This window comes from Pipra filicauda, unplaced genomic scaffold, assembly GCF_003945595.2.
Source record: "Pipra filicauda isolate LSUMZ 115617 unplaced genomic scaffold, ASM394559v2 scaffold210_size2929891_pilon, whole genome shotgun sequence".
Classification (NCBI taxonomy): Eukaryota; Metazoa; Chordata; class Aves; order Passeriformes; family Pipridae; genus Pipra; species Pipra filicauda.
Window position 1 is genome coordinate 2,560,055 of NW_024104322.1, and position 12,235 is coordinate 2,572,289.

The window sequence follows — 12,235 nt, forward strand, 5'->3', positions numbered from 1 at the left end:
AGGCATCTCTGGTATCCCAGACCAGGCACAGAGTGCTCAGAAGAATTCTGAAGCCTGAAGTACTTACAGTGTTCCAAGGATACTCCTATAATCGGATTTTATTATAGCATCCTCCAGTAAGCACAGGAAGTCTTTCATTTCCCACATGAAAAAATCCAGTAAAGACTAAGGAAAAGCAACCACCCTATCTCCACTGAAAACTGAAGTTTTGTAATATACATCACTTAGTTCTGGATAACAGTAAAAGACCTTCCCAGCTGCAGTAAACTGAAAGAAACAAAATCTCTTTTTTTTGGTAAGGTTTTACAAACCTGATTGGGATATGAGATTCTACATATTCTCCAACAAAAATTACCACCTCACAAAGGAGGACCACATTTAAAGTAGTAGTTCAGGATTATGTACTGCTAATCCAAGCTCTGATTTCCTTTCAGGGAAATCATACTTAAATACTAAAAACGGTAACAACTAAACTTTAAAACAGAACTATTTCCTGCTTAACCCTGATCATTCACTGATCTGTTAGATTACACACTTCATAGAAAGTCTGTCTATATTCACATTAAAATTCAAGAAGTTGCAGAAGATGCTGAAAGAATTCTTACAAGGTTAGACATTTATAAAGAGAAGGCATTAAAAAAATTATAAAAAGAGGAAAAAAAGTAAATTAAGTTTTAAAGTAGTAAACTGACCTGTATTAAGTCATCTTTTTGCATGATCAGAAGTTCTCTTAAAGTTATATCTTGTTCCTGTATAAAACAAAGGGGTTTCTACCATCAAAAAGAATTTCAGAAGAAATCAGTTTTCACTTGATTGTTTTTCCTTGTTTTATTTCAGTTTTCAAGAACAAAAGGAATGAAAGAGTTGTTTAGTTTAGAAGCATCACATGTGATGAATGCACATAATCAAGAAATTCAATTTAGTCCATTGTAGTTTAACTTACCATTTTATATATAAACTTCTGTTTAATAAATTTACTTGAATTAATATACTAATAGTGATATAACTTTTTATTATGCAGTAGTTGCATTTGGCTTTCACGGATTACTTGACAGATAGCAGACACACAAGATTACCTTCAATAGTCCTCTAATGTGTTCTAGACCAAGACCATGTAAAAACACTTCCATGTCATCAAAGAGTGAATAGGAACTGTAAAGATAATAAATGAGACTGGAGTTAAAAACAGTGGAAATTAAAAAAAAAAAAAAAGACATCCAAAACAAAATGCTATAGAAAAGCTCTTCAGACAAAGCACTGGGGAGCAACCTAAAGCTGCACACACATCTGCTGATGACAGAAGCATCTCATAAACATCATGGGATGCAATTTATTTTATCAAAATTCTATAAATGTCTTTTCTGTCTAATAAGTTGAATGGAGCCTGAAGGGGATGATTTTCATAAATAAAGGTCATTTTAAGTCACAAAACACTCCAACTGAACCGTGAAGTTGGTCACAAAACCCTGAAAAATGTGGAAGTAGGGTTAAGGAAGATAACTATGTATTCTTATCAGATAACATTCACATAAACTGGATTCAGTCTACAACTCTTACCCTTCTGGTTCCAGTTAAGCCAAAAAAGGTTATCAAGAAAACACGAATGTCTGTAACTAAAGATAGTGGAAATTAGTCCATCAAGAAACTTGTTGTCAGAAGACTACTGTTCAGACTGAGGAGGTAGTAAACTCTGAAATGTAGGTTCAGAGTTTAACATTTCTAAACAAAGACAGAGTACCAATTTTGATTCCTTGCTCTACTAAGAGATTTAAAAGCATATGGGGGGAAATAACTAAACAGCTTTCAACATTCAGATGAACTGTAGTGAAGAGAATCAAACCAAAGAACAAATACAAAATCCAGAAAGGACTACTGCTATTGCTACAGTGAATCCTTTGCCAAAATCCTGAGTTATGAGTTGCTCTGTCTTACTGTAGGCCCTGAAATGAAGGTCTGCCTCCTCTTCACCTCAAAAATTGAAAGAGCATCTTGAGTGCCATCACACAGCATGTACATGACAACCAGGGGATCAGGCTCAGAGAGATGGGTTTAGGAAAGGTGGGTCCTGCTAGACCAACCTGATCTCCTTTTATGACCAACCATTTCAGGATGAGGGAAAGGCTGTGGATGTTATCTACTTGGACTTCAGTAAAGCCTCCAATACCGTCTCCCACATCATTCTCCTGGAGAAACTGGCTGCTCATGGCTTGGCCAGGTGCCCTCTTTGCTGCATTAAAAACTGGCTGGATGGCTGGGCCCAGAGCAGTGGTGAATAGAGTTACGTCCAGCTGGCGGCTGGTCACTGGTGCTGTTCCCCAGGCCTCAGTATTGGGGCCAGTCCTCTTTAACTTCTTTACTGATGATCTGGACAACAGGATGAAGGGCACCCTCAGTAAGTTCACAAACGACACTAAGTTGGGTGGGAGTGTTGATCTGCTGGAGAGCAGGAGGCACCCGGACAAGCTGGATCAATGGGCTGAGGCCAATTGTAGAAGTTCTGGGTCCTGCCCTTTGGTCACAACACCCCCATGCAGCGCTACAGGCTGAGAGAAGAGTGTTTGCAAAGAGTCCCAGCGGAAAAGGACTTCAGGGTGCTGGTCAAGAGACGGCTAAACATGAGGCAGGAGTGTGACTGGGTGGCTAAGAAGGCCAATGGCATCCTGGCATATACTAGTGTGGCCAGCAGGACTAGGGAAGTGATTGTTCCTCTGATCTTGGCACTGATGAGGCCACACTTCAAGTGTTGTGTCCAGTTCTGGGTCCCTCACTGCTAGAAAGACATTGAGGTGCTGGAGCATGTCCAGAGAAGGGCAACAAAGCTGGTGAAGGGTCTAGAGAGCAAGTCACGCAAGGAGCAGCTGAGGGAGCTGGAGTTGTTTTGTCTGGAGAAAAGGAGGCCCAGGGGAGACCTTACTGCTCTCGACAACTACCTGACAGGAGGTTGTGGCCAGGTGGGGGTTGGCCTCTTCTACCAGGCAACTAGAGACAGGACAAGAGGAAATGGCCTCAAGCTGACACAAGAGAGGTTCAGATTGGACATCAGGAAGAACTTCTTTGCCGAAGGGGTAGTCAGGCATTGGAAGAGGCTGCCCAGGGATGTGGCAGAGTCACCATCCCTGGAAGTGTTCAAGAAATGACTGGCTGTGGCACTTAGTGCTATGGTTTAGTTGACATGGTGGTGTTTGATCAAGAGTTGGGACTTGGTGGAGTTCTTTTCCAACATTAATGATTCTATGATTCTAACAACAGAACCCAGTGAGACTTTGTCTGAACTGAGGTACTGTCTGATGTGAACTGCTACCCTGCAAACTGCCATCAACCCATCAGCCTAACGATACAAAACTACGCCATTCCGAATTGAGCACGACCTGGCTGAGCAGGGGCAATCTGACCCATCAGAACAGACTATGGGCTCCAGAAGCTGTCTTTCTAAGACCATGCAACTCAAGATGAAGGCAGCAAGTAGATGGTTTGTTGAGGACTTCTTAGCCAACATGTTCTGGAATAAAATTGTATCAGAGATCTCTGAAGTTGCTGAAGCAGGGGCTGATTTCAGGCATAGGACACCTTCAAGCTTCAGTCACCAGCATGCTCTGCCAAAACTTCTAGAGCTTAACTGGTGTTCATAGGTAATTTTGACTCATATGCAGAAAAAAAAGAAAAGGGCATAGCTCTTCCTGGTGACGTGAAGCTGAAAAGCAGCATTCAGTGAAAGCATCGAAATTTTAACATCAAATGAAGACAAGCACAGAACAAGACCATGCTCTTTGTTTATAATTCTTGAAAAATTAACAGTACATTAATATACTTACTATGGGCTCATGGCAGTGCTCATAACATATATATATATATAGGAACAACTTAATCATTGATAGGAACAAATACAATCTCTTAGGAATGTTTATATGCTAACATTACACTATAACTGTATTTACCCAACTCTGTGGTCAGAGACAGCTGTCAGAAATTTGCAGATAGCTTCTTGCTCAACTGTTTTATGGCATCTCCCTTGCACGTGATTTGCAGCCAAAGAGAGCAAACTAAAAATCTGGAAGAGCCGAAATGAATTGTTATTCAAACTCAAAATGCATAAAAAAATATATGGGAATAAGACTACAAAGAGTTCTATAACCAATTACTACCTACAGGGAACATGAAACATCTGCCACTTATTCTCTAAAACATACATCTATAATGGGAAGTTAAGACTACACCCACAGAGTATTTCCAAATTAATCAAACTCCAGCACATCAATGAACTGACACAGAGCAAAATGGTGAATGTAACGTCATCTAAAAAAGTCAGCATCCATCACTACAGAAGCAGCCAAACACCAACATACTAATTTTTGTGGTTTGTAGACAAGAGTTCTATATACTCAAGGCAATAAGTTGTCTTAAGGGCACAGGGCATACAACTATTTTCATGTCTCCATTTCCAGTGCACATTTCCACCTAACATTGATCAATTTACACCTGACAATCTAAGTTAACTATATCCAACAGACAGGGATTCTTTCAACTAATTAAAGAAGTAGCCTTCTGCTAGACATCACTAAGCATCAGTGATGGATTCCAGAAACTGAACTGCCCCTGTGTTTTAAGATAGTCACTAGAAAAACAAGCAAAAACAAGTAGAAAAATAGCAAAACAAGTAGAAACTCAATAAACCTAAAGGTATGGTGAAACCCATTGCCTGAACTTCAGGTGACTAGCCAGTTTCATATACATATACACATATGTGCAGTGGGTTGATCTCGGCTGGTAAGTCCCTACTCAGTTCAGCAGTAGGGGAGAGAATCACAAGGGTAAGAGCAAGAAAACTTTTCTTGGGCTGAGATAAATACAGTCTGAAAAGTAAAGAGGGAAAACCCCCAAAACTTAAGTGATGCAAAGGCAGTGACCACCTCCCACCAGCAGAGAAATGCCCAGTCAGTGTCCAATTTTATCACTGAGCATGTGATAGGGCATGGAGTATCCCTTGTGTCAGCTGGAGTTAGCAGCTCAAGGCTATGCCCACTCCCAACCTCTTGCTCACTTGCAGCCTACTTGCTGAAGATGGGGAGCAGTCTGAGAAACAGAGAAGGCCTTGATGCTGCACAAGCACCACTCAGCAATAGCTAAGACACTAGTGTGTTACAAATGGTGGTTTGGTCACAGTCCTAAAACACAGCACCATATAGGCTGTTTGGAAGAAAAATAACTCCATCCCAGTCAAATTCAGAATAATAGAAATGAAAAATATTTCCCCTCCCAGAAACAGTTTCTGTAGACAGTCTGTATGACAGGCCTTTCAGTTGTCAATGGCCTGAAGAGCAGATCCTGAAGCTGGAAGAAGCTCATGACCATTAAATATCTCAATACCATCTGCAAGACTTTGCACCAACTGTTGAAAGTCAGCACTTCGGGTCAAGAGGCAAGACCCACCTCTCAAGTGTGAGAAGCCTGTATTCCCTCCATGTCACAGAAAGTCATGTTATAAGATTATATGGCTGTAACCTGCTGAACAAGTCGTTTATCAAAGGCAGAAAGTTTTTGTAACCTCTTTCAGTAACCTGAGCTAACAGATCACTGAGCCTCAGACACAGATCTTGCTAGCTTCCACTGACAGCTTTGTGCATAGCTATCATTTTTGCTCCTGCCTAGCCTTGGAGTCTGGCAGAAAAAAAAAAAGGTAAGAAAAAGAAGCTGTAAAGTGAATTACAATTTGTAAGAGGAAATTATACATTTTTGAAGAGCCACTGTGAAAAGCCACATCATTCGTAAGAGCAACTCAAGGCAAAACACACAGAAATATGGTCTCACTGATCCACCATGCATCAGCTGGTAACAGCAGAAACAGATTTATTTTAGGAGAAAAGTCAGTAGCTCTCTACACTGCTCTCCCCATGATCCAGTGACCAAATTACATTATTTTACACTTTCCTCCCTCCCAAGAACAGATTTTGAAAATAGCCAGTACCAACTCCCCTTCTTTTTAGCTTTAGCCTTTTCACTTCCAAATTCAATCAGAAACTATACTCTGCAAATTAGTTTGATACCTGCATTCTCTCACATATTTTGGCAGACAGATAAAACACAACACATTTTCACACTTCTCTTATCAACATTACTAACATGAATAATCCCTTGTTTTGTATTCTAAATCTAAAGTCAAGGATTCTGAAAGAATAAAGAAAAAAGAAAAAGCGTTTCCCAAACACTACTCTAATAGCTTTTACAGTACTGTGAAAAGCTTTGATATAACAGAAAGTTGTCTATATAGATGTAACAGCACGAGTATTCAACTAGCTGCTATAATGTAATTATTAAAGTAACACTTCTATAGAAAATTATATAATTAACAGATTCTTGAGTCAAAACACAAAATTTACATTTCTAAAAAAAAATGAAATTAAATACCTCTGTATGTTTATTGATTTTTGCTAGCTCTGCTGCTGTTTTTTCATCCTTAGTCTGTAGATTTTTGTCAGCTCCTAGCTCAAGCAACTTCAAAATTACACTTCTATGTCCATGCTGCGCTGCCCATATTAATGCCTGCAAAGAGCAACTTTGTTTCACCAAATTTACATATGGAGCAAAAAACGACAAAGGTTCAATCAATAAAGCATGGTCCAATCTGGAGACAAAGACAATTAATGCAAAAGAATCTCAAAGTGGTGTTAAAGCAGAAAATTCCAATGAGTATTTCTGAGAAAGTTGTACCTCGAACAAGTTAGCAGCTTCTTGCTTTTTAAAATTTTTATCATTAATTACAACACACAAAAGTAAATCACTTACTGAATATCCATTTTCATCTTGGGCATTTATGTGTGATCCACAAGCAACAAGCAGAGCAACAACGCGAGCATAGCCTTTTCTAGCTGCATACATCAGTGCAGTCATTTTTTTCCTGAAAGAAAAGAGGCCAGCTGAAAAAAAAAAGTATTTCAAGATATCAAAATGCCACTGTATTATCAAGTAGAGCACCTCAGTTCTATAAAGATTCTCTGTTCTGCAGAAGAACTACACAGAGGATGGAAGACCAAGACACCACATTCATGCTTCAGCACAGGAGTCAACAGAACATACAGAGTCAGCAACTCATTTATGATGAATTAACAAGTTTTAAATATTTTAAGAGGTTGCATTTATTTTCTGATTAAAACGAAGTTAAGAGGTCAATTGCCTCTCAACTTGTCAAGAAGGAAACTTAGATGAAACTCAACATGTCTCTCCTAGGAGTTTAGAATATAGACATATAGTACTTCTGGGAGAAACAAGTAAAAAATCCTGTATCAATGTTTTATCACCCACAAATTCCATTAGCACATTAACACATAAATAACCTTAACACGTCCCAGCTATGAAACACTGTAGCTTGGTGACTAAAACCATTTCTGTTCTGGTTCTGAACTACACAAAACCAGTTTTTAAAAACCATCCTTCCTGCTGCTACCACAGACCCAGAAGCAGCAGGTCTCTCATTTAGCACATAGGTCAGCTTAATGAGAAGAGAATGAGCATAATTGCAGATCACAGTTTTCACCCTACTAAAAGCAGAGAAAAATCAGCAAATCATCTTTTTCCCCTTCAATTAACAAAACAGTGGAATACTTCCATTTCTCATTTTTAAAACACACAGCCTAAGTGATGGGTTCTACATACAGTCTAATTTCAACCCTAAATTTGGAAAAAATATGCAGTTTCATGGAGGGTAAGTTGTAAACCACAACTGAATATTTAAGAGGAAGAATATTAAAAAAAAACAACTATGTTTATAAATCCAAACCCCTCTCTGGTAAAATCAGTGTAAGCGACAGAATCACAGGTCATACAGGTCTTACCACCACTGTGCAGAGGTGCAGTGCAATAGCACAGGCTACACATATATTGTCAACATCCAGGAACCCCCAACCTGAGTACACCCAAGAGGAGTCTTCAGACAATTACATACAAAGACCACACTGAAGATTGTAACTTTTCAAGTACTAAAACTAAATGCAATCAGAATATTTTTGTCTTTTATCTCATTTTTGTTTTCTGTTCCCATAAGTTGCACCAGAGAAGGTTCAGTTTAGATATCAGGGAATTTTTTTTCCACTGGAAGACTGGTTAGGCATTGTCTTATGCAAACACAGTTTGTGCACATTTGAGACAGCCTTACAGTAGGGAAAAAAGTCGATTACTCAGAGATAAGCAAAATGAAAGGTAACCAGACCTTCAAGACATACAGTTAACAAAACAGTGGAACTTTGTAATGAAGCAGAAAGATTAGCATCAGTCTAGAACTAATTCGATTTAGTTCATCAACCTTCCAAAAGCAGAAGTTTTGACTGAATATGAGGAGACATTTTTACCATGGGGTACAGTCAATCAGTGGAACTGGCTGCTCAGGGAAGTTTTTTAGTCTCCATCTTTATCGAGTTTCAAGACCAGATAGCAACCTAGCCCAGTGTCTTAGCAGAGGCAGCTTTAAGGAAGAAGCTGGACTAGAAACCTCCTGAAGTCCCTTCCAGCCTGAATCACCCTGTAATCCTATGAAGATTATTATAAAAATAGAGAAAGACTCTGTAATCTGCCTCTGCAACTTAATAACTAACTGATGAGATAGCTATACCTCACCATCTCTATATGTCTCTTGAGATATAGATATCTAGACATCTTCAGATATCTGCGGATCATGGCCAGGCTTCATGAACAAAAATTTGGGAAGGGCTCTACCCACATTTGCTACAAGTGCGCTGTGAATACCTATATTGTAAAGAATGAGAAGTTGATTACAACCTAACAATTTGTAGCAACAAACTTGTTTCTCTAATGCAGACACTCCCACACATTTCTTTTCAGTGGTAGGTAGCCTTTGACAGACTTTCAATGTCATCACCTTCGAAGTATTTACATCTGACTAAAAAAAAAACAACAGTCCAATCATGCCTGATTTCATTTTAATTTCTCCTGCTCTCAACTTCTTTTTTTTTTTTTTTTTGGAACTTGCACACTGCAGCTACTTCATAATTACCTTCTGCTTATTTCAAAAGGAAAATACTGAACAAAAGTCCTGAGGCTACAGAGTAGTCTTTTCTCCAAAGAATATGATATGGTTACAGCTACACAGTACTGCAGATGTGATATCTGAAATCAAGGCAACAACTCAATGACATTAAAGCCACCAAAAAAGTTTCACCATTTCCAAGTAAAACCCAGTAAACTTGACATTCAAAAGGTCCACAACATGAATACACAATTAGTACTGCAAGTATTCCATTTTAATGCTCAAGTTTTAACTTCAAAGGCTGCAAGCTGTTTCAGAATAGAAACACTCACAGTGCTGTGCAAATTCACAACTGTACATGCAGAGGGGTTGCCGTGAGCCACCCCCTGAAATCAGAGTCCATTTACATGTATGGCCACAGGAGGGAGATGAGAGCATTAGAGAAAACAAACCCTGTTTTCCAAATCCTGCAAAGAACCCCCCTCAAGCAAACAGCAAGCTTTAACATGGCAAATCCACTGTTTCCTGTTTAAGTTGAAGAGAAATTAAATGTATCGGTACATCTCAGCGCAATCTAAAAACGTTCATAGAGTGTAGTGATAACCATCCACACAGAAGATCTGAAGAATCCTTTCATCATTTTGAGGAACCATCATATTTCACCAGTCTGGCTTGTAGATGACCTTCTTGTCCAAACTCCTGTTAAGTAAGGCACAATTTGCCACGTGACATTTGCCCATACTGAACATGACAATCAAGTCATAGTAAATAAATAAATAAATAAAAGCTTAAAAAGCATATGCACAATTGATTAATTAAGGATGATGCCTGTTCCAACTACGCTTCCAGCTTTTCAGCACCTAAATAAAAAGAAAAGTCTCATGCAAATGAAGAGAGATTTTTGTTTGCTTATTTTTATCTTTAGAATAACAGAATATTCTGAGTTGGAAGAGATCCACAAGGATCATAGAATCCAACTCCTGTCCCTGACATGACAACCCCAAGAGTCACACCATGTGGCTGAGAGCATTGTCCAGGTGCTTCTTAAACTCTCAGGTTTAGTGCTGTGACCACTTCCCTGGGGATCCTGTTCCAGTGCCCAACTGCTCTCTGGGTGAAGAATCTTTTCTGGACATACAACTTAAACGTCCTCTGACACAGCTTCATGGCATTCTCTAACTCTCCCTGCTTTTATGTTAAGGCTGGAGAAAGACAAAACCAGAAGCTTTTGCAGTTTCTAGGGCCATCCAAAACTTTGCAAGTGACATGTACACAAAGATACAACCAGAAGTTCTTACAGGCTCACTTCACCATGTCAAAAAAAATGAGGCAAAACTTTATCACAAGAGAGCAAGCTGCGTGAACTGGCCTACCACCCTGGAGCTTCCTACCCTAGATAACTAGGAGCCATAATAAAAACGGTGATAAAGTGACAGCAAGATATCTCACTGAAAAATGTCCTGAGTACCTGCTACTAAACTGAATCTGTGGTGCAGAATTCACTGCACTTGACAAATAAACATGCTTATGTTTGGGATCTTGCTCTCAAGCAATACAAAGTTCATCTTCCTGGAAAACTTCATAAGAGGAAGGAGAAGAGATATCTCCCATTTACACACAGGTTTCCATTTATTGGGGAGACACCTATAGAAAATTCAGTATTTCCAGTTGGTGATCTTGAAAAGTTGCAAGTCTCATAACTGGATATATGTCTATTAACTAGATCAGTGTATCAATAACATTAGAAAAAATACAGCAGGCAGAAAACAATTTAACCCTGACTTCAGTCTCAGTCTTTTCTTATGGAGATCCCAAAGCAAGGAAATGATGCCGCAGGACTACTGAGCTGCAAACTGAACAGTGCTTCAGATAACCAGAAAGCGTCCTCAGAAGCTTCTGGAGTTTCACCACTCCAGTGCTGCATATTAAGCCTCAAACTGAGAAACAGTGGCAACAGTGTGTCCACAGCAACAGAAGAAAATCTATTTGCCCATTTTCTGGCTAACTAGGATTTAAGTGAGGAAGTGGGGAACTGTATACAACAAGTAGTATTGGAAGAAAATACTTCAGTGTATTGTGGGCTACAAGATACTTTTTCCAGGCACTGTCTGCTGGAGCAAGGTAGGAGAGTCCTCTACCTTCCCAAAGTAGACCTTTTTAGGAGAAGGGAACATACAGCTCTAGAAAAAAGATTGGGCTGGAAAAAGTGACAGCTTAGTTTCAGATTCCCTAGTTTTAGGCTTCATTTCAATTTGCCAGCTCTTGTACTTTTCTGCTTCTGAACTCTGTTTACATGATTGTTTCAAAATTAAAAAAGGCATTTGTGAAGTTCTACAGCACACAGAGATGGGAAGGTAGAGAGCTACAAAGTTATCTTTATATGACTAGAAAAATATAAAGGATGTGATTATAAAAGGGATTAGTATAAAAATTAACAATGGGGATGGCAGAACTCTATGCTGTGACATTCCCAGTTATCCTTCCTGTCCTCCTACATCCTTACTCCAGTCACATTTTTACAGGCAAGCTGGTTTAGCTAAAAACACATTCACTTAAATATAAAAACACATACACAAACATAAAACAGAAAAACATGAGTTACCTGCAAAATAAAAACTTCTCAGACTGTTTTCAACCCTACTTTCAAAATGTGGGTAAATTCTGTAGTCAAGAAATTCAGCACATACATGTGAAATCTACTACACCTTTCTAAGGAAAGCACAATTCTCTATCACGTAAAAAACCCAAACCAGTCCTATGCAAATAGCACATCATCCGGGTAAGGTAGCAGCAATGATAGGAAGTTTAACATACTTGGGATAGAATGCTAATGGATTTCAGTACAGGTTTTATTTCCATTTACTCTAAAGCTGCTCAGGTGAGTACCTTTACCTTCAAGACACCACAGTACACTGTCAGAATGCCTCTGTGAAAAATAGCTTTTCATTTCCCTACTGTCCCTGAGTGTTTTATACCTCTGCTCAGAAACTGTGATCCACAGTTTTAAGCCTGGCCATACAGTCATTACTAGCTGGGAAAAATACAATCACTTATTTTGGTGTCTAGGCTTCTCTGATGAACAAGAGGCAATACTTACATTCAAAAGTCACGTACTCTGCCAAACTCAGAACTCACACATTTACCACACTTTTGACTTCTCCCTAACTCGGAAGGAAGGAAGAGATGCATGGACATAGCCCAGATGAACACAGTACTTTGGTAAATGTAATTTTGCATCTCATTTCTTATATTTAGACCCTC

The 12,235-nt window shown here is 39.1% G+C and overlaps 1 protein-coding gene across 2 annotated transcripts in view; it reads right to left on the reverse strand.

Moving 5' to 3' along the window:
- The window catches only part of ASZ1 (ankyrin repeat, SAM and basic leucine zipper domain containing 1), a 38,394-nt gene that overhangs the window by 12,949 nt on the left and 13,210 nt on the right, over window positions 1-12,235 (reverse strand). For both annotated transcript variants that reach the window (XM_039381007.1, XM_027731090.2), the window contains exons 5-9: window positions 6,781-6,892; window positions 6,403-6,537; window positions 3,936-4,048; window positions 1,077-1,152; window positions 693-749 (exon numbers count right to left, since the gene is read on the reverse strand). In XM_039381007.1, the coding sequence (XP_039236941.1) occupies window positions 693-749; window positions 1,077-1,152; window positions 3,936-4,048; window positions 6,403-6,537; window positions 6,781-6,892 (493 nt within the window). The remainder of the gene's footprint in view (window positions 1-692; window positions 750-1,076; window positions 1,153-3,935; window positions 4,049-6,402; window positions 6,538-6,780; window positions 6,893-12,235) is intronic.